Consider the following 20,540-nt stretch of genomic DNA (forward strand, 5'->3'; position numbering starts at 1 on the left):
GTCAGTTTTCTCCTCCTCGGCCTAGAACTATCATTTATTTTCCTTACTTTTCTAGATCAGTTTTATCATTGCGTTTCACACTGACTTCCTTTGAAATGTCTGTTACAGTCATTCTGCTTTCCTTATTCATTTAGTCACCATATGTTTCTACACTCTTGGCCCAGCTTCTGCCACATAGTTAGCCTTGTGAGCCTGATGGTCCTGCTGCCGGCTTCAGGGAGGTCCCATACCCACTCACAGATGTGCAGTAATGGTCTGTTCCTTACCGGTGTATCCCCTATTCTGAAGGTTCCACAACGTAGCTAAGTTGCTAAATGTAGTAGAAGAAAATAACTTTATAAGATTATCCACTTTGCACAAAGTCCTTACTTTGAAAAGGCTGCTATAAAATATCTATCTCAAAAGATCAGTGTGGTTAAATGGTCTTGGAGAAAATCCACATCAAAAAGTTTTATGTAAAAGACTTTCAGAGCTTAGGTCTTAAAATAAGCACCCTTGGAAGATATAATTGAGATATTTTCAGGTGAGACATTCATCTCTCAGTGTGGTACTGGAGATTTAAAGTCCAGTTTTTGCCTTTTTGACAGTAGCTTTAAGCTACTGACTTCTTCAAAGTCAGGATTTTTTTTAAGAGTAGCTAAGACTTGGGCTCTAAGAGTGTTTTCAGATTATCTACTGCAGGATTACCGAACCCATTATGGGATGGTCCACTCCTCACACTATTTAATGGTCTTATGGGGCAGGGTGGCCATCCTGCTGTCCCACTAAACCATCCCATTATGCCACACAAATCCATTTTACTGCCCACTAGGGCATCGTTTAGTGCAATGCAACAGTAATTTAATGCCACCCTAGTGGCCTCAGAGAGTTACTGATACACTGGCAGGAGAGCTTACGTTTTTCCTGGGAATGATTTATATATTGGGAGGAACTGGCTGACCTGCTGTATAACTTTTTTGTGCAGATTAAACCTTAGCATTATCTAGTAGGCCCTTACTGAGCAGTTTCTCACACCCATGCCTGCCAAGAAGTGTGTTAGGTTGTGAGCAGACTTGCTGCTCCTACTTAGATGGGACAGATGCATTTGTATATGTGTGTCTTGTTTTCATATTCACTCACAACCTTTTTACTTCTGTCTCATTTTAGCACATTTCTGTAAGATCTAAAGTTGTCTTTTATCCCTTCTTTCTTGAATAATAGTAGCATATAAGGCTCTTAGTATATTTATCCTATTAAATATTCTTAAAACTGACCCTTAGTTTCACACTTTGTGGGAGAATTGCGTAGTTATCTTGTTCCTGATTTACAGCACTCTAAGCTTTTATAAACCATTCTCTGTTGGAGTTAGTTGGGTGTTGTAAAATAGAGATTGGAAGCTTTATTTTGCTGCCTTTCTTGACAAATGGTCTCGGTTTTAAAATACCATGTGAATAGATTGTCTGAGGCCCTCACCAAATTTGGAAGATTTGGGAATTTTCAAATTAGTATTTTTGTAGTGGTTAGAGGCATTTTAACGAATATTTCTTAAGGTTCAACTCTTATCTACTTGCATGCAATTGGTTCATTATTTCTTATCAGAGTGTGTTGCAGTTTTTAGTCATTATCAATATATTTAACACCTAGAGTCCATTTGGATGTATTAGTGTGTATAACATGTTCTTGAAAAGGTGTAACCTGGTTAGAGGCATCTCTTCTGTAGTATTAGAATGGTATAGTTATATTCACCTGTGTATTTACTTACTTCATTTTCATTCTCATTTCAGGCATAAACTTTTAAAACGTACGGTAGGCCCCAGTCGACCTCCCACAATATCACAACCAGGGTTCAGTGCAGGACCATCATCATCTTCATCTTTACCACCTCCTGCTTCTTCTAAGCACAAAACAACAGAAAGACAGGACAAGGGAGACAAGCTACAAAAGAGACCCTTGATACCATTTCATCACAGGCCGTCTGTGGCCGAAGAGTTATGCATGGAACAAGATCCACCGGGACAGAAGCTAGGCTTGGCAGGGATAGACTCCTCCTTAGAGGTGGCTAGCAGTAGGAAGTATGATAAGCAAATGGCCGTGCCTTCCAGAAATACAAGCAAGCAAATGAATCTGAATCCTATGGATTCACCTCACTCCCCTATTTCCCCTCTGCCGCCAACACTCAGCCCTCAGCCTCGAGGTCAGGAAGCAGAGAGTTTGGACCCACCCTCTGTCCCTGTGAATCCAGCCCTCTATGGAAATGGGCTCGAACTCCAGCAGTTGTCTGCTCTGGATGACCGGACCGTCCTCGTAGGCCAAAGAGTGCCTCTCACGGCAGAGGTCAGTGAGACCGCCTTATATTGTGGGATCAGGCCCTCGAACCCAGAGTCGTCAGATAAGTGGTGGCACAGTTACCATCTACCATCTGTTGATGATGCTGAGTTCCGGCCTCCAGAGCTCCAGGGTGAGAGGTGCGATGCCAAAACGGAGGTAACCTCAGAGAGCACTGCATTGCAAAGGTAAGGCGATCCTCCACCCCACCCCTTGACCACCCACAGAAGGCCAAGGTTCCCAGGAATCAGGGCCTTCAGATCCAAAATTGAAGAGCTCTTTCTTCACCATTCTAGACTCTGCATCTGGAAAGGGTTTAAAAGTCAAATGCTTTATCCAACGTGATATTTATCATATGTGTCATTATTTAAATGCTGGCCTGTAAAGGTTTCGTTGTAAGATTTCCTTAACTAGAATTAATTCATTTTTGGTCTGGTGTTTGTTAATCAAAGAATATAGCTTTATGGGACTTTCCATATTGCAGTCAGTGCCTTCTTTGTGTGTTGACACTTAGAAGGCTTTGCATGCTTTCATGTGTATATCATGCATCTAGTAGTAATACTTCAGAGTGTTATTGAGCAACCTGTTACTCTAAACAGTTTATACAGATTATCTCATGTCATCTTCACCACAGCCATATTGCCACCTTTAATGTCATAGCTGAGAAAGAAACTGGGGTCATGCAGTTAGTAAATGACATGGATGGAATTTGTGCCCAGACAGTCTGTCCCCAGAGCCCATCTCTGTTGTTAAGTGAAATCAGTGGAATCAGAGACAAAAGTATATGGCCTTGACGAAGGCTACTAAGATTTATTTAACTGTGAATATAGTCTCTCAGAGTCACTTGAAGGTGAATTTTTTAGTTTTGTTGTTGTTAAAGTTTAAGCTTCCAAATGCTTTTAAATCACAAATGTTGCTTAAAAAAAAAGTCTGGTCTTTTTACAATTTCTTGCTTAAATCGTTATTCATTTCCCCTTCCAGACTCTTAGCACAACCTAACAAACGGTTTAAAGTCTGGCAAGACAAGCAGCCCCAGATGCAGCCCCTCCACCTTCTTGACCCATTGCCTCTGTCACAACAACCTGGAGACAGTTTGGGAGAAGTCAACGACCCGTATACTTTCGAGGATGGCGACATAAAATACATCTTTACTGCGAACAAGAAATGCAAACAAGGGACAGAAAAAGACTCCCTGAAAAAGAATAAGGTACCGCATAACAGAGAGAGAGGCCAGCCAGGAGTGGGTTTCAGTCTATGTCAGTACAACACGTGTGGGAAGACTTCGAGGCAGAATGTTTGAGATAGTCTTGCCTGATTGCTCTGTCCCCATATTCATGCTCTTGGTACTACTGTATCGAACAGCGTATTGTTCCTCTTTATGTCATGGCTCACCTTTGTTCAAAAGTCAGCCGAACATAAATGAAGCCTCACAGCTTCCAGGCTATAGCTTGTACAGTGCATGTTTCCTCTCATATGCTAATTCTTGCTGGCCTATGCTCCCTGCTTATTTCTTTTTAATTATTATTCCAAAATGTAAGGAAGAATATTGGTGACAGTATCTACCATTTATCAGGCGCTCACTGTTTACTGTGTTAAGCGCTTTACCTCTAATTTCTCTGAATTAATATCATCACTACTCCAAGACTGTGTCAGTATAATTTTACTGGTTTCATTATCTCAATAATGAGTACTGGGGGTGTCTGCTGTCTTTAGCCTTAAATTTTAAAGCATTCTAAAATACTGGGCCATTTAAAGAAATATTCTTAAGAACAGAGGAAATAAGAGAATGAAAGGAGACCAGTATAGTTCAAGAGAATACTTCTTACACCTATCTAGATCCAGAAAGCTTGAAGCATAATTCAGCCTTCAAAATATGTTAAAGGCAGCTTTTAACACCATGGCAGGTCTGTGATCAAACCCCACCAGTACTGTTGAGGCATAAAATCCTGATTGACTCAGATTGAGGGGCAAGTGTGGGAGTTTTTGGTTTCAGTTTAAAATCAGGGACGAGGACATATCTTTTATTTCCTTTGGTTGCATAGACCATGGTTTATCACACTTGTGCTCATAACAAGTTCCATTCTGCCCTCTAATTCTTTGTGTTCTCCCTCATATTCCACACTTTGGGTTGCTGTTCATGTGTTTTGTTTGGCTGAATTTATTACACAGTCAGAGGATGGATTTGGTACCAAGGATGTCACTACACCAGGTCATTCCACGCCGGTGCCTGAAGGGAAAAATGCCATGTCCCTTTTCAGTTCTACTAAAACAGGTGTGTACACTGATTATTTGCCTCACTTGGACTGTTGCTAAAATAAATGCGAGGAAGATGCTTCTCTATTTAACATTATGTGCTGATTGTAATAGCAGTGATTTGACCTCATCTGTAATATATTTTCATAGTTTGTTTTTCAGTTCTTTCAAAACTGATAAGTGTATTTGGCACTAATTGTATCTCGATTTGACTGACAGCGTAAGGAAGCATTTGGCAGGCAGGGCTTGCTCACTGCCCTCTCCTCATCCCTTCTCCTTTGAGGAAGCTGCTCATTCGGTGCCTTTTGCCTCCTTCCCACAGATGTCCGGCAGGACAACGCTGCTGGCAGGGCAGGCTCCAGTAGCCTCACACAGGTGACAGATTTGGCACCTTCCCTTCATGACTTAGACAACATCTTTGATAATTCTGATGACGACGAACTTGGGGTGAGTCTGCAGTAGCTACACACACACAAAATGCACTTCAGTGGCTGGACTTAGTGTTTCAGTATTTCTTTATAGTTTGGTCTACTGAATTGGGAGCTCATATTTCAGGTTCTAAATATTCTTCAAAAATGTTTGTGTACCTTGAAAGGATTCTGAACTTGTTAGTATACTCTCTAATAATAACCCTTGGGTTTTGTTTGTTGATGGCTTTTTTCCATTAGTGTTATTACTGTTGTAAATATTAAAATCTTTCTTTTTTTTTTTTATACTCCTCAATATGAGACTAACAGGAATGTATTATGTAGTCCCTTTAGCTTAGATTTAAAAAATAATAGCCATGTAGTAGGGCATGAAAGTTGGCTAAAAGCTCAACATTCAGAAAACGAAGATCATGGTATCTGGTCCCATCACTTCATGGGAAATGGATGGGGAAACAGTGTCAGACTTTATTTTGGGGGGCTCCAAAATCACTGCAGATGGTCACTACAGCCATGAAATTAAAAGACACTTACTCCTTGGAAGAAAAGTTATGACCAACCTAGATAGCATATTGAAAAACAGAGACATTACTTTGCCAACAAAGGTCTGTCTAGTCAAGGCTATGGTTTTTCCCGTGGTCATGTATGGATGTGAGAGTTGGATTGTGAAGAAGGCTGAGCGCTGAAGAATTGATGCTTTTGAACTGTGGTGTTGGAGAAGACTCTTAAGCGTCCCTTGGACTACAGAGATCCAACTAGTCCATTCTGAAGGAGATCAGCCCTGGGATTTCTTTGGAAGGAATGATGCTAAAGCTGAAACTCCAATACTTTGGCCACCTCATGCCAAGAGTTGACTCATTGGAAAAGACTCTGATGCTGGGAGGGATTGGGGGCAGGAGGAGAAGGGGACGACAGAGGATGAGATGGCTGGATGGCATCACCAACTCGATGGACGTGAGTCTGAGTGAACTCCGGGAGTTGGTGATGGACATGGAGGCCTGGCGTGCTGCGATTCATGGGGTCTCAAGGAGTCGGACACGACTGAGCGACTGAACTGAGTGGGGCATACTGAACTTTTTGAATTTTATGATATTGAACTTTATGTCATAGAATAGTCAGCATTTAGAGAGATGATTACAAATATGATTTATACTTTCTAGGATTATGACATCATAGTCAGGAAATAGAATTTATACACGTAGACATTAAATAATACAAGGTATCATGTGATTGGACTTCCCTGGTAGCTCAGCTGGTAAAGAATCCACCTATGATGTGGGAGACCCTGGTTTGATTCCTGGCTCAGGAAGACCCCCTGGAGAAGGGATAGGATACCCACTGTAGTATTCTTGGGCTTTCCTGGTAGCTCAGATGGTAAAGAATCCGCCTGCAGTGCAGGAGACCTAGGTTTGATCCCTGGGTTGGGAAGATCCCCTGGAGGAGGGCATGGCAACCCACTCCAGTATTCTTGCCTGCAGAGTGCCCATTGGACAGAGGAGCCTGGTGGGCTACAATCCATGGGGTTGCAAAGAGTCAGACATGACTGAGCGACTAAGCACAGCACAGCACATCATATGATTAAAGTGACAGATAAGAATTTATAATTCTCTGCAGAACAGCTGAGCTGAGTCAGGAAACGTGTGCTGTCATCATCCTAACTAAGCCTGTATCTTTGTGTAAACAGAAGTGCCCCTGTTATCTCTGGGGGACCTAGAGATGAGTAAGATAGGTCTGCTCTTCAATGAAGTCAAAGTATTAGTCCACTTTCTTTCATTTATATATTTACTTTCCCATCCATCCAGTTGATGTGATATTTGTTAATTATTTAATGATCAGTTCCTTTGTGGCAGGTTCTCTAGGTTTATAGATAAAATTAAATTACCAGTCTTAAGCTTGAGGTGCTCACAGACTTTAGGAGAAATAGCATATAAATAAAGTTTAAAATATACTTAGCCTTGTGAGTGCAGTAATTTATCTGAATCTAAAGTTGCTACCTATTCAAGTATGAAGCAACAGGCAAGCAGTGTTTAAGTAAAGGCTTGGAGGTTAAATAGGAATCAGGTTTCTAACGCCCATTCTTACTTTAAAATAAAATATATCTGGTTAACAGACACTGTACACCAGTAGTATTCTAAGTACTTCTTTCTGACTCCATGGACTGTAACCCGTGAGGCTCCTCTGTCCGTGGGATTCTCCATGCAAGAATACTGGAGTGGGTTGCCATGCCCTCCAGAGGATCTTTGTGACCAGGGATTGAACCCTCGTCTTGATCCTGCATTGGCAGGTTGGTTCTTTACCATTAGTGCCACCTGAGAAACCCAAGTACTTAGAAGATGGAATAGTCATGACCTCAAAAAATGAAATTGACTTGGAATGTGGAAAGACTTGGTTAGTGAGAGGCAGGGGAGGGATGTGTGTTTGAGCCTGGAAGGAGTCTTGGTTCAGCAAAGAGAATGAACTAGCTGGGGCCTTGTGGGATAGTGAGCACATCGATCTGTTTCCTGAATTGGGGGTAAAGATTGCTGGGGCTGGGGAGGTACTTGGCCACACTTCGAGCTTTGGACCTCAGACTTTACGGTAATGTGCTCTTCTGAAGGCTGCTGAGTGGGGAGCTGACCTGGTAGAAGTGGGTACTGTTTTATATCAGTCTGATACATGGAAAGCAAGAGTACTATGTGGTAACTTGTTGGATTGAAAAACGAGGACCTAAATTCAGGGAGTAGCTGCATGAAGAAAAGGACGTGGCAATGTGAAAAACACTGTTAGAAGAAATGACGCGTCCTTATTCTTTGACCCAGGCATTGGAGATCCATTTTGTTCCTAATTGTGTCTGTAAAGCCATATATTATCTAGGAGTGGTTTCATTGAGGGTTAGTTCAGATGCTTTGGTTTGGTGGTGGTGAGAAGAAAGTGTGAAAAGTAAAGGAATTAAAAAGAAGTAGAAAGAGAGATATAAGGAAAGAAAAAACCAAGCTTTGTACAGTTGCCCAGTTTCTGTTCATAGCCAGCATCCCTAGTGAATTTCGTCTCTGCTCTGAACCATCATCCTTACTCTCTGTATAAATTATGAATTACTGACTAAATGAAGAGATGTGTACTCTGTTTTTTTGAATATATTTTAGTAGTGTTAATATACAAAGGAGAATTGGACAGTTTTTAATCTGATTTCATTTCTCTGGAACAGTTGTTTCTACTCTGACTTCTGGCCTGACATTTAATCAAAGGAACAGTTTACCTTAGGATAGTTTTGCTAATTCATCTTATTAGTAACTGGAATTGGGAAACTGTTGTCTGGGTTTTCACCTCACAGACTTCAGTTTCACATTTCAACTCTATAACATTGAATGTGTGTTTAGTGGCTCAGTCATGTCCAACTCTTTGAGACCTCATGGACTGTAGCCTTCCAAGCTCCTCTGTCCATGGGGATTCTCCATTGAGTAAGTGAACATAAATAAAAGGCCTTCTATTTGTGAGATTTTTTTTTTTTTTTTTTTGCTTTATCTTGCATTCAATTCATTTGCATTCTTAAAGATAATCTTGCCTATTAAGGGACTTGATTTGGGAGCTGACTGTGGCTCAGATCATGAACTCCTTATTGCCAAATTCAGACTTAAATTGAAGAAAGTAGGGAAAACCACTAGACCATTCAGGTATGACCTAAATCAAATCGCTTACAGTTATACAGTGAAAGTGAGAAATAGATTTAAGGGACCAGATCTGATAGACAGAGTGCCTGATGAACTATGACAGAGGTTTGTGACATTGTACAGGAGACAGGAATCAAGACCATCCCCAAGAAAAAGAAATGCAAAAAAGCAAAATGGCTGTCTGAGGAGGCCTTACAAATAGCTGTGAAAAGAAGAGAAGCAAAAAGCAAAGGAGAAAAGGAAAGATATACCCATTTGAATGCAGAGTTCCAAAGAATAGCAAGGAGAGCTAAGAAAGCCTTCCTCAGTGATCAGTGCAAAGAAATAGAGGAAAACAATTGAATGGGAACGACTCAAGGTCTCTTCCAGAAAATTAGAGATACCAAGGGAATGTTTCATGCAAAGATGGGCTCGATAAAGGACAGAAATGGTATGGACCTAACAGAAGCACAAGATATTAAGGAAAGGCGGCAAGAATACACAGAACTGTACAAAAGAGATCTTCACAACCCAGATAATCATGATGATGTGATCACTCACCTAGAGCCAGACATCCTGGAATATGAAGTCAAGTGGGCCTTAGGAAGCATCACTACGAACAAAGCTAGTGGAGGTGATGGAATTCCAGTTGAGCTATTTCAAATCCTAAAAGATGATGCTGTGAAAGTGCTGTGCTCAATATGCCAGCAAATTTGGAAAACTCAGCAGTGGCCACAGGACTGGAAAAGGTCCGTTTTTGTTCTAATCGCAAAGAAAGACGATGCCAAAGAATGCTCAAACTACTGCACAATTGAACTCATCTCACAGTCTAGTAAAGTAATGCTCAAAATTCTCCAAGCCAGGCTTCAGCAATACGTGAACCGTGAACTTCCAGACGTTCAAGCTGGTTTTAGAAAAGGCAGGGGAACCAGAGATCAAATTGCCAACATCCGCTAGATCATCAAAAAAGCAAGAGAGTTCCAGAAAAACACCTATTTTTGCTTTATTGACCATGCCAAAGCCTTTGACTGTGTGCCTCACAATAAACTGTGGAAAATTCTGAAAGAGATGGAAATACCAGACCACCTGACCTGCCCCCTGAGAAATCTGTATGCAGGTCAGGAAGCAACAGTTCGAACTGGACTTGGAACAACAGACTGGTTCCAAATAGGAAACAGAGTACGTCAAGGCTGTATATTGTCACCCTGCTTATTTAACTTCTATGCAGCGTACATCATGAGAAATGCTGGACTGGATGAAGCACAAACTGGAATCAAGATTGCTGGGAGAAATATCAATAACCTCAAATACTCAGATGATACACCCTTATGGCAGAAAGTGAAGAACTAAAGAGCCTCCTGATGAAAGTGAAAGAGGAGAGTGAAAAAGTTGGCTTAAAGTTCAACATTCAGAAAACTAAGATCATGGCATCTGGTTCCCATCACTTCATGGCACGTAGACGAGAAAACAGTGGCAGACTATTTTTGGGGGCTCCAACATCACTGCAGATGATGACTGCAACCATGAAATTAAAAGATGCTTACTCCTTGGAAGGAAAGTTATGACTAAAAGTTAAATAGCATATTAAAAAGCAGAGACATTATTTTGCCAACAAAGGTCCATCTAGCTTAGGCTATGGTTTTTCCAGTAGTTATATATGGATATGAGAGTTGGACTATAAAGAAAGCTGAGTGCCGAAGAATTGTTGCTTTTGAACTGTGGTGTTGGAGAAGACTTTTGAAAGGCCCTTGGACTGCAGAAAGATCCAACCGGTCCATCCTAAAGAAAATCAGTCCTGAGTGTTCATTGGAAGGACTGATATTGAAGCTGAAACTCCAATCCTTTGGCCACCTGATGCAAAGAGCTGACTCATTTGAAAAGACCCTGATGCTGGGAAAGATTGAGGGCAGGAGGAGAAGGGAACGACAGAGGATGAAATGGTTGGATGGCATCAGCGACTCAATGGACATGAGTTTGAGTAAACTCCAGGTATTGGTGATGGACAGGGAGGCCTGGTGTCCTGTGGTTCATGGGGTCAGAAAGAGTTGGACATGACTGAGCAACTGAACTGAACTTAGCAAATCAAGGAAAAACCTTCTTCAAATGTATTGAATATACATTTCAATAATTTTATGAGGTAAGGGTTTTTTTTCCCTGAAGGTGAATAGTAATTGTAGAAGTAGGAATGTGTGTGCTCAGTCACTAAGTTTTGTGACTGAGCACTAAGTTTTGTCACTCTTTGTGACCCCACAGAGTCTAGCCCACCAGGCTCCTCTCTTCATGGAATTTCCCAGGCAAGAATGCTGGAATGGGTTGCCATTTCCTTCTCCAGGGGAATCTTCCCAACCGAGAGGTTGAACCCGCATCTCTTGCATCTCCCACAATGGCAGGTGGATTCTTTACCTGGCAGGTGGATTCTTTACCACTTGAGCCACCTTGGAAGCCCAAGAAATAGGAATAGGAAGTATCTTTCATGTGTATGTGTGTGTGTGGTGAAAAATAAGAGTAATAGCTTGGGAGGGCTTGAGGTCATCTCTTTTAGCTGCCTGCTTCCAAACAGAAGGAAAACCAGACTGATGACCAGTTACTGCTTGGAGGCACCCGCTTGATGTGATTATTGTGTCCCTGAAACTGCTTCCCTCATGGAGAGGGAATTGGCCCAAGGTCTGGGACCTCTGCTGAGCTGGCAGTCTGCCCTCCCCTGACCCGTGACAAGAAGACCCAGTCAGTTCGTTTCTCATACTTGATAAGGTTGTCGTCATCTCTTCTGTGTCACTGTCTGCTAGTATTTCTAGACGTTCACCTGGTGAAAATTTGTAAGGAAGTGTGTTTTTAAAATATCAATAGCCATACACTCTAAGCAATAGCTAACTACCGCCTTGCTTATATACAAATGTGCTGCTCGGTTTTAATAATTACTAATCTCTTCTTAGGCTGTGTCACCTGCACTGCGCTCATCAAAAATGCCTGCGGTTGGGACAGAAGACCGACCTCTTGGGAAGGACGGAAGAGCTGCTGTTCCTTATCCACCGAGTAAGGAAAGGAGATGTAGCTTCAGCTTACTGCTCGTGATACATACATAATGTTCTCATCCTCAGTGGTGCCTCATCTGAGTCCCCTCCTTTTTTTTTTCTCATTCTAACAGAATACTGAAAATAAATTAAAACTTGTATATATTGGTATTCCTAGGGTGGCAGGTAGCTAAGAGACCCATTTAAATTTAAATTCTTTTGTTTTCAAATTAACTTTCATGGTTTAAACTATGAAACACGTGTTTCGGTTTGTTTCTCTCCTGGTCCTCTCCCAGCAGGGTAGATGCTGCTCAGTGGTTTTCAGAGCAACATTCTGGCGTAAGGGCTTGTGTAGAATGTTTCCATGTTCATAAATTTAATTCATACAAGGGTAATGAATATTTGTTTTCTATGGTCCTTTTTCTGATTGATATTGAAGATTTTGTGTTTCGTTAAAGATAATCAACTAGTTTTATTATGTATGCGGACAAGAAACTTCCTTTTTTTTTCTAAGAAACATTATTCTACAAGAGAGAAGAAAGTCAAGGTTGCTTATATGGGTACTCTGGAACCGAAACACAATTCCATTGCAAATCATTCTTTAATACCTTCTCATTAACTTCAGCTGGTAATGAGAACAAATTGAGGGGAAAAACCACCATGTCATAGGGATGAGTCAAAAAGTTTTATGAACCTATAAATGTACTGCTGATTTACTCAAATGTAGAAGTGTGAAGTATACAGAGATTGGATTTTGACAGCTTTAGTGGATCCATAGCTTTTTAAAATATGCAAAGCTTTCTCAAGCATGACATGTATGAAAATGAATAATGATAGCCAGCCAGTTGCTGTAGTTTTTTTAATTAAACATTTTTCCTTTTTTATTACTCTGCACTGCAGAATTTTACAAACATGAAACTCACAGATTAAAAGAAACATTATTAAAGTAGATTCATCTGGAGTAAGGCAGATGAATGAATTCTTCACTTGCATTTAACCAGTTGCTGTGCTTTTTTTGACACTCTAATATGTAATCATGTTAGATGTTAAAATGTCTGAAAACTTGTCCAAGATCATTCACTCACAAACCAACCTGCTGGTTAGTGTCATTGCCAGTAAAGAATATGGTGTGCTCTCTCTTTTTTCTCTCATTTCTGTTCCAAAAGGAATTGCTTCAATAAGAAGCTACTCAGAATTTTATGATAAAGTACAGGATATAAGAATTAATAAATTTGAAATATTGCAAAAATATTGGCATCAGGAAAACATAGATAAATAAGAGTCAGAGGACCTGATTAACATGTCAGAGTATGTGTGCATGTGTGGGGGGGACATATACATAGTATTTCCTTCAAAGATGAGACAATGAAAACAGCATGGCAAAAAGCTCTTAATTTCTACAGTAGCTTATTGTACATTGAAGTGGAAAGACATAGCATTTAATGTCTAGAATAGCAGCACCATCCAACACAAGTACGAGGGAAGCCACAAATGAGAGCCACATAAGGTAATTTTAAATTTTCTGTTAGTTGCATTCAAGAGTAAAAAGAAGTTTTTTTAACTGTGAAGTTAATTTTAATAGTATATTTTATTTAACTCAGTGTATCCAATATGTCATTTTTATGTCATCAGCATAAAAATACTGAGATTTTTACATTCCATTTTTGTATTAACTCTGGAATCCAAGGTACCTTTTACACACAAGCGTATCTCAGGATGGATGGGGCCCCCTTTTGAATGCTCCATGGCCATGTGGCTAGTGGGTCCTGCCTTGCACAGCATAGGTCCATAATTACTCATTTGCATATGTAATAATGAAGAAATCAACATATAGTAACAGTGAGAGTTAATTTAGCATCAAGTCTGTGTTAAGTATTGTTACATTAATTAAAATGAAACATTTCTCTTAGGTTTTATTATAAACCAGTCACTTATGAATTATCTTGGAAAGCATGTCAGTTTGAAGTATGAGACTTTGAGGAGGCAAAATGAAAGAGTCAGACTTTTGAATTGGCTTTTTATTCCACAAGAGTGCTTACTATTTGTAAGGGACAAATACTGAGAAATTAATCTTAGTGATGATGCTTCTGTTGGAAGGCTTCGGTCTTCTGCATAAATACTTGATATACAGGGTAGGAAATGGAGAGTGCCCTGACTGGTGAGTTCTTGCTGAGGTGCAGCAGGTCTTGAGGACAGGCAGGGATGAGTAAGTGGAGCTTTGTGGGCAAGACTCATAAACTCCAGTCCGCCCTGGTAGCTGTTCTCACACTCATTCTAGTCATTTTATGGGAAGAAAATTGAACAGGCAGTTCTACTACAGGCAGTATTTTTCTATTTAGAGGACCAGAATGTTTCTGTAGGTTTCTGTTTTCTTTCTGCCTTACCTACTTTGAGTCCAGTTCCCTGTTTTTCATCTCAAAACTTTCTAGGGTCATTTCAGGAATTTCCTGTGATTGAATAGCCTTTTCCATCTTTTTCTAATCAAACCAAAATTAGCAGGGAGGACTAATTGTTACTGACTCTCACTACTTTCTGAGTATTTAGATGGACCTGGCAAACTGTTCATTTCTGTGCATACCTTATCTCATTTAACGTGCACAGAAAATATGAGGGAGATACTATTCCCATTTTGTAGATGAGGAAATTAAAGCTATAGAGAGGTTATGAGCCTTCCTGATGAATAGCTCATAATGAGAATGGTGAAGACTGCTTTCTAACATAAATCTCTGGCAAATGAAAAATCATTTTATCCATACTTTTGGTCTGTGTTCTCTTAACCTTTGACAAAAACGATCAAGGTGGCTGAGGCTTTGAAAACTGAGATATATAACTGTTCGGTAGCATCGAAAAAATTGAGGAGCCCTAAATGGCGAATGCCTTATTCACATTTCTCAGAGAAAATTTGAAAACAAATTGAATAAAATAATTTTGGGATAACATTTTGTACCATAGCTTGAATACTTAATAAGTTAGGAAAGGGCTGTGTTTTAAGTTCATTGTCATTTTAACTCAAAGTGAATTTATATAGTCTCATTATTTTCCAAATATCTGCTTTGTTAATTAAGTTCTGTAATATAATAGGAGTTTGAAGATTTGATGAAGCAGACACGTGTTTTAAAACACTCTGCTTACAAATTAATTTTATATTTACATTGAACAGTAGCTGCTCCTTGGCTTGGGAAAAGGAATAGGGACCAAAAATTAAAGGTGATGTATGTATTTCAAGAATAACCTATTTTTCTGTATTAAAGTATTTAGTCTTATTTTTAAAAAGTGTATTGATTTGGTTGCTGCTGCATCTGAAGACCTGTTTTTCAGCTGCAGGACTTATCAACTATATAATCTCTCCGGTGGTTCTATGATAGTTTCTGGCTTGGCTTGTTTCCCTAATACTGTGAATTGTTATATGATCTTCGGGTCAAATACTATTACAGCAAGAAAGTAACTTGAAGATCATCTTGGGAGTTTTACAATAGGTTTTCTTCTTCTTTTCTCTCTTTTTAACTTTTTTGCCATAGCAGCAGCAGGTACTGTTTTGTCAAATGAAATCTTATACAGAATTCTATTATAAAAGTTAAATAGAAGTGGAGCTTCTCTAATGGAAGTAAAAGTTGAGGTCTGAAACCCTGCCTATTGGCCTTTTTCTCCCCTTGTTGGTCCCTGAGGCCAAGAGAGGGTAGATTATTCAGGATTATATAATTAACTAGGAAACATGGTAAAAATCATTTAATCCAGAGGTTCTTACCCTTCTCTGCTCCATTGGGTGGAGGCTTTCCCCTCCCTCCATAAACAAAGGGAAGAAAGCAAGCCTAATAAGAACCACACTCCTAGTCAAGCCTTTCCTTCTAGATGAAGGAGCTAGGCCCGGAGGGAGGAAGTGCCCAGGACACAGCAGCGCTGTGGTGGGACCACCTGAGTGGGGGGCCAGCCCACTGCCGCTCCTCTGTACAGCTCTGCCTCAGGCGCAAGCACAGGGCAGCTATTCTTTATTAAGTTCTGATTCAGTGCTGTAAGTCGTGTTAACATCTGTTCAGTAGTTACAGTAAATTACACTACTATAGACAGTAGTTACTGTTTAAATGTTGAAGTTGCTAGAAAGAGCAGTGTGGTTGAGAACTGGGGAGTTAGATATGTTTCCAGATCACTGGTTTAAACTTGTGCCTCCAAATATGCAAATACATTTGCTGTACGTGACACCCCCTAGTGGCCAGATTTCATAACCACAACTTGCGTTTCATTCCATACACTACTACTCTAAGAATCAGTGCCTTAAAGAGACACTGGAAATGATGATGGTTAACCTCAGGTATATAACAATGATTTTTTTTAAAAAGGTTGAGAATCACTGTTCTAAATATTACTTAAAAGACAATTTTTTCCCCAGTTGATTTTCAATAAATTGTCTTTTGTTCTAGGTATGATTATTAATCCTGACTATGAAGTTTCGTTTCCTTAGATTTTTCAGGGTATCAGTTGTTAGAAGGGGGAAAAAAATTATGTTTATGTAGACTTTGTTCACATAATTAACGTGAAGCCAAATTATAAAGCGTCAAGAGGACAGTGGTAAAGATTCAGCAAAGGCTAATTTTCTGCTGATGGCCTTCTTAGGAACTTCCGTTATTAGTACTCTATTATGTAACAGATATGCCCATTCAGTTAACATTATTTCTGATGCCAACTAGGGGGCCTGATTATGAACTGGGATTTTTTTTTTTTAAAGAAGTCAGGCCCGTTAAAAATTTTACTTATTTATTTATTTATTTTTAGCAGTTGCAGACCTGCAGAGGATGTTCCCCACCCCTCCTTCTTTGGAACAGCACCCTGCATTTTCTCCTGTGATGAATTATAAAGATGGGATCAGCTCAGAGACAGTGACAGCATTAGGCATGATGGAAAGCCCCATGGTCAGTATGGTTTCAACACAGCTCACTGAATTCAAGATGGAAGTGGAAGATGGATTAGGAAGTCCCAAGCCAGAGGAAATAAAGGTAATTGCCGGGATATTACTGTACACAGACAGGCATGCATGCTCAGACTCTTCAGTCGTGTCCAACTCTGTGCAGCCCCATAAACCACAGCCCATCAGGCTCCTCTGTCCATGAGATTCTCCAGGCAAGAATACCCAGGGATCGAACCCACATCTCTCACATCTCCTGCATTAGCAGACGGACTCTTTACCACTCACGCCACCTGGGAAGCCCATACAAAGACGGTGATTTTAAAGCACATTTTTCTACAACTTGTTTAAAATAGTACTGTCTGTATGCAATATATACATACGTTCCTAAGGGTTCTCTGGATTAGATCATGTGGTATATCACTTGGCATATTAATTAGTGTCTTTTGATTAATTTAAATGTTGGCATTCACATTTTCCCATTGATCAGATAAGAGAAATAGTGAATTCAGTCATTTTTGTTGCTATTACGGTATGTCCTCGAGTTGTTTACCAGCTTGATCACCAGCCCCACTTTGTTGTCACAGGACTTTTCGTACGTGCACAAAGTTCCAACTTTTCAGCCTTTTGTGGGATCCTCCATGTTTGCTCCACTGAAGATGTTGCCGAGCCAATGCCTGCTACCTCTGAAGATTCCTGATGCCTGTCTGTTTCGGCCTTCATGGGCAATCCCTCCTAAAATTGAACAACTGCCCATGCCACCTGCGGCCACTTTCATTAGAGATGGCTACAAGTATGTGCTGGGATTCTGTCAAGTCGGCTGCCATATTTAATAGGATTTCTATCATTTAACCTAAGTATTTACTTTACATGATGACAGCATTTCATTTGAAACTTTATCGGCCATTCATGTTTTTGTGCATATTCTTTTGTGTTGAAAATATTATTTTCTAAACTAAATTTCATATATATGGGAAAATTGAGGTTATTTGTATAGAGAACCGTGGTGTTTATGGTCATTCAGTGTCAAATCAGTGTCTGTCACAGAACCAAGCAGTAGATTGGAGTGGGTAATATTTTTAGGGTGACGGTGGTAAGTACTCCTTAATACGCACTTTGATGATTTCAGATGTGTTTACTTAAGGCACTTTAAGGTTAAGTATTCATATGCTAATTTCTGTTGCTGACCCTTTGTCATACAAGAAAGCAGCAATAGAACAGTGCCATGATACGGGGGAGGGAAAAGGAAGTATTTATCATAGCTTGTACGTAGTTCATCCTGTCATTCTGACTTCAACAGTGCAGAATTAGTTTTCCCTTTGATTGATAATTTCTTAATGACATAATGTAAATGCTTTAAAGTAAAAGGCCACAAACTCAAATGTCTGTCAGGACCAAGTAAGCAGTATGTGGATGGAGTGGACTGGGCAGAGCAAAATACTAGCCACTCCTGACACCCAGTGTCACTGTGGGGGCAGTGGGGCGAGTGGGGCCAACAGTAAACTGTTTGAGAGTATGTATTGCCCCCTTTAAAGGGACTTTTATTTTTTTCTTTTTGCTTTTCTTTTTGCTATTCAACCTTAGGGAGTTGTTCAGGCAGGAATGTGAGAGATTTTAATGTACATTTCCTTTTTGAAATGTTGATAGTTGGGAATTCCCTGGCAGTCCAGTGGTTAGGAATCGGCACTTTCACTGTGAATGGCCTGGGTTCAATCCCTGGTCAGGGAACTAAAATCCTGCAAGACATGTGGCGCACCTCCCCCTGCCAAAGAAAAAGTTGTTGACAGTTAATTCAGAGTTATATTCTAAAAGCTAAGACAAATTTATGCTGTAGTCCAGTTTGTGGGCTACTTTTGTGACCTTGTATAGAAATCATCTTAATGAAATCAACTTTAATTTTATAAGCAGGCTTTATGCCTGTGTTTGTGTAAAGTCTGTATTGGAATGAGAAACTGTGACAGCGAAGTACTTTAAAAGAACCTTAGACTTGGAGAAGTACATGGAGTCACAGGACTCGAATTCCTGCCTTTTTTGTTTAGTCTCTGTATGACCTTAAGGGATCCTTCTATCTAGGTCTTCTCCTGTTTAAAATGGAGTTTCAGGCACAAGATTTTTGAAACGCTCTGAGAACTAATGGTTGTGGAAGCAACATGCCACCAGCAGTATGAAAGTGTGTGCCCAGAAGCACGCTGTAGGGCAGGGCCTGGCTTATTTTCGGCTGCCGTTCTCCAGTTGTGTCCCAGCTTGTTTCACCTCAGACTGGCCCACACGGCTGCAGCAACTAGCACCCCAGGGGTTAGCGTGCTGAGCACAAGCAGCGCAGCCGCTTCAGAAGCCATTCCACCACCTAGCCTCTTATACACACAAGCTCCTCAAAACAGCAACACACAACCCTTTGCTGCATGATAGTTTCTGTAACAGATAATTTAGATAATTGTTTAGATCTATTAAATCTGTTGTCTGCCACCCCAGAGATTCTTGGTATTCGAAACTGGCGCTGTTAACAGAACCCTCTGGAATGAAATAAGCGTCCCTGCACCTTCCAGTGTGGCGCCCACCACCCTCGTGTTGTAGCTGTGCATGTGGCTTGTTGAGACCAAGACTGCATTTAAGTGCAGCACATGGGGCTGGTGGTTCCCTTACTTCCTGGACTGCACAGTTGTGGACTGTGGGAAGTCGTCCTGCTGTGGTCTCCTTCACGTCCTGCTGTGTGTGGGGGTGTGTCATTGTGTCTGTGTGTGTGTGTGTGTGTGTATTAGTTGCCCAGTCGTGTCTCTTTGCAACCCCACGAACTGTAGCCTGCCAGGCTTCTCTGTCCATGGACTTCTCCAAGCAAGAATACTGGAGTGGGTTGCCATTCCCTTCTCCAGAGCCTCTTCCTGACCCAGGGATTGAACCCTGGTCTCCTGCATCGCAGGCGGATTCTTTACTGTTTGAGCTGCAGGGAAGTCCTCCCGCTTTATTAGAGAACACACCAACACTCTCTTGATGCCTCTCATACTTGCCATGCACTGACTTTCCTTCCTCTTTTTTTTTCACTGTTGCATACCCAGCAACTAGCATGGGGTTGGTTGGTCCTCAGTTCATTTTTCTTGAATGGGAAAAGTCAGGTTCCTATACACAATAAACCATTTTACTGCCTCGGGAGCAATTTAATTATTTAGGTTTTCAGTTAATCGTTGTAGTTCCTTTTCTGATCTGAACTGCATAATCATTTTAGAGTTTTGTTGAACAGGAAAATTTGAAAGGAGTCCAATTAGAGTAAAGATCATTATTACACACTTACTATTTTGCTCTCTGAGATAGCAGTGATTGCTGATCAGGGTTTCTGGGTCACTCGTTATCTGCACTCAAAGACACCGCTGTGCCTCAGATTGAACATTTCTTTGCAGAGCCTGATTTGGATTTTCAGGTTGGTAGGTTAGGCATAGCTAATTAAAAATCAAAAGAAAATGATTCAAAGAGCCATTACTTTATGACATTCTTCTTTCAAATTATAAGTGAATGAATATGTACTTTATTGGAGGAACATTAGTTTAAGCACAGTATTAATAGAAGAATTTTAAGCATTTAAAAAATATTATTTCTTTTGATACCTTCTCATTGGAAAGAGTGATCCCAATCTGTTTTACGGGTACTTCTAATAATGTATATCAAGAACATTTTATTACAATAAGAACTTTTATTACAAAATCATGGACACTGTTTTGTTTTCTTTGTGGCTGTTCCAGACAGAAGTCACTGCTTATGAGAAAACAGCACAGTGTGATTATCTCTGGGAATTCAAAATCATGGTGCTGTTTTGCATGGCGTATGGAAAATAGAAAATGAACTGCAGTTGCCTACCGCAGAAGCCTGTTAGCAGTTGGGACACTTTGATGTGGCATGTATACTTACGTGCACAGACCTAATTAAGACCAAGTCCTCTTGGCAGCATGTGTAACATTTGTATTAATTGTAATATATGACTGGCCAATGGGTTCCTCAAATAGAATTCCCTCATGGTCACTCATTACAATAAAAA

The 20,540-nt window shown here is 40.4% G+C and overlaps 1 protein-coding gene across 7 annotated transcripts in view; it reads left to right on the plus strand.

Annotated features, from left to right (window-relative positions):
• Positions 1-20,540, plus strand: part of MED13L (mediator complex subunit 13L) — a 278,625-nt gene that overhangs the window by 229,844 nt on the left and 28,241 nt on the right. For 6 of the 7 annotated variants that reach the window (XM_086348057.1, XM_086348053.1, XM_086348059.1 and 3 more), the window contains 7 exons: positions 1,764-2,492; positions 3,286-3,511; positions 4,474-4,576; positions 4,880-5,004; positions 11,542-11,641; positions 16,387-16,607; positions 17,104-17,309. In XM_086348057.1, coding sequence (XP_086204183.1) covers positions 1,764-2,492; positions 3,286-3,511; positions 4,474-4,576; positions 4,880-5,004; positions 11,542-11,641; positions 16,387-16,607; positions 17,104-17,309 — 1,710 coding nt within the window. The remainder of the gene's footprint in view (positions 1-1,763; positions 2,493-3,285; positions 3,512-4,473; positions 4,577-4,879; positions 5,005-11,541; positions 11,642-16,386; positions 16,608-17,103; positions 17,310-20,540) is intronic. The other variant, XM_086348054.1, reaches the window with a different exon arrangement.

The sequence above is a fragment of the Bos grunniens genome, chromosome 17 (genome assembly GCF_055505025.1).
Source record: "Bos grunniens cultivar Pamir isolate PY7600 chromosome 17, Bosgru_T2T1.0, whole genome shotgun sequence".
Lineage (NCBI taxonomy): Eukaryota > Metazoa > Chordata > Mammalia > Artiodactyla > Bovidae > Bos > Bos grunniens.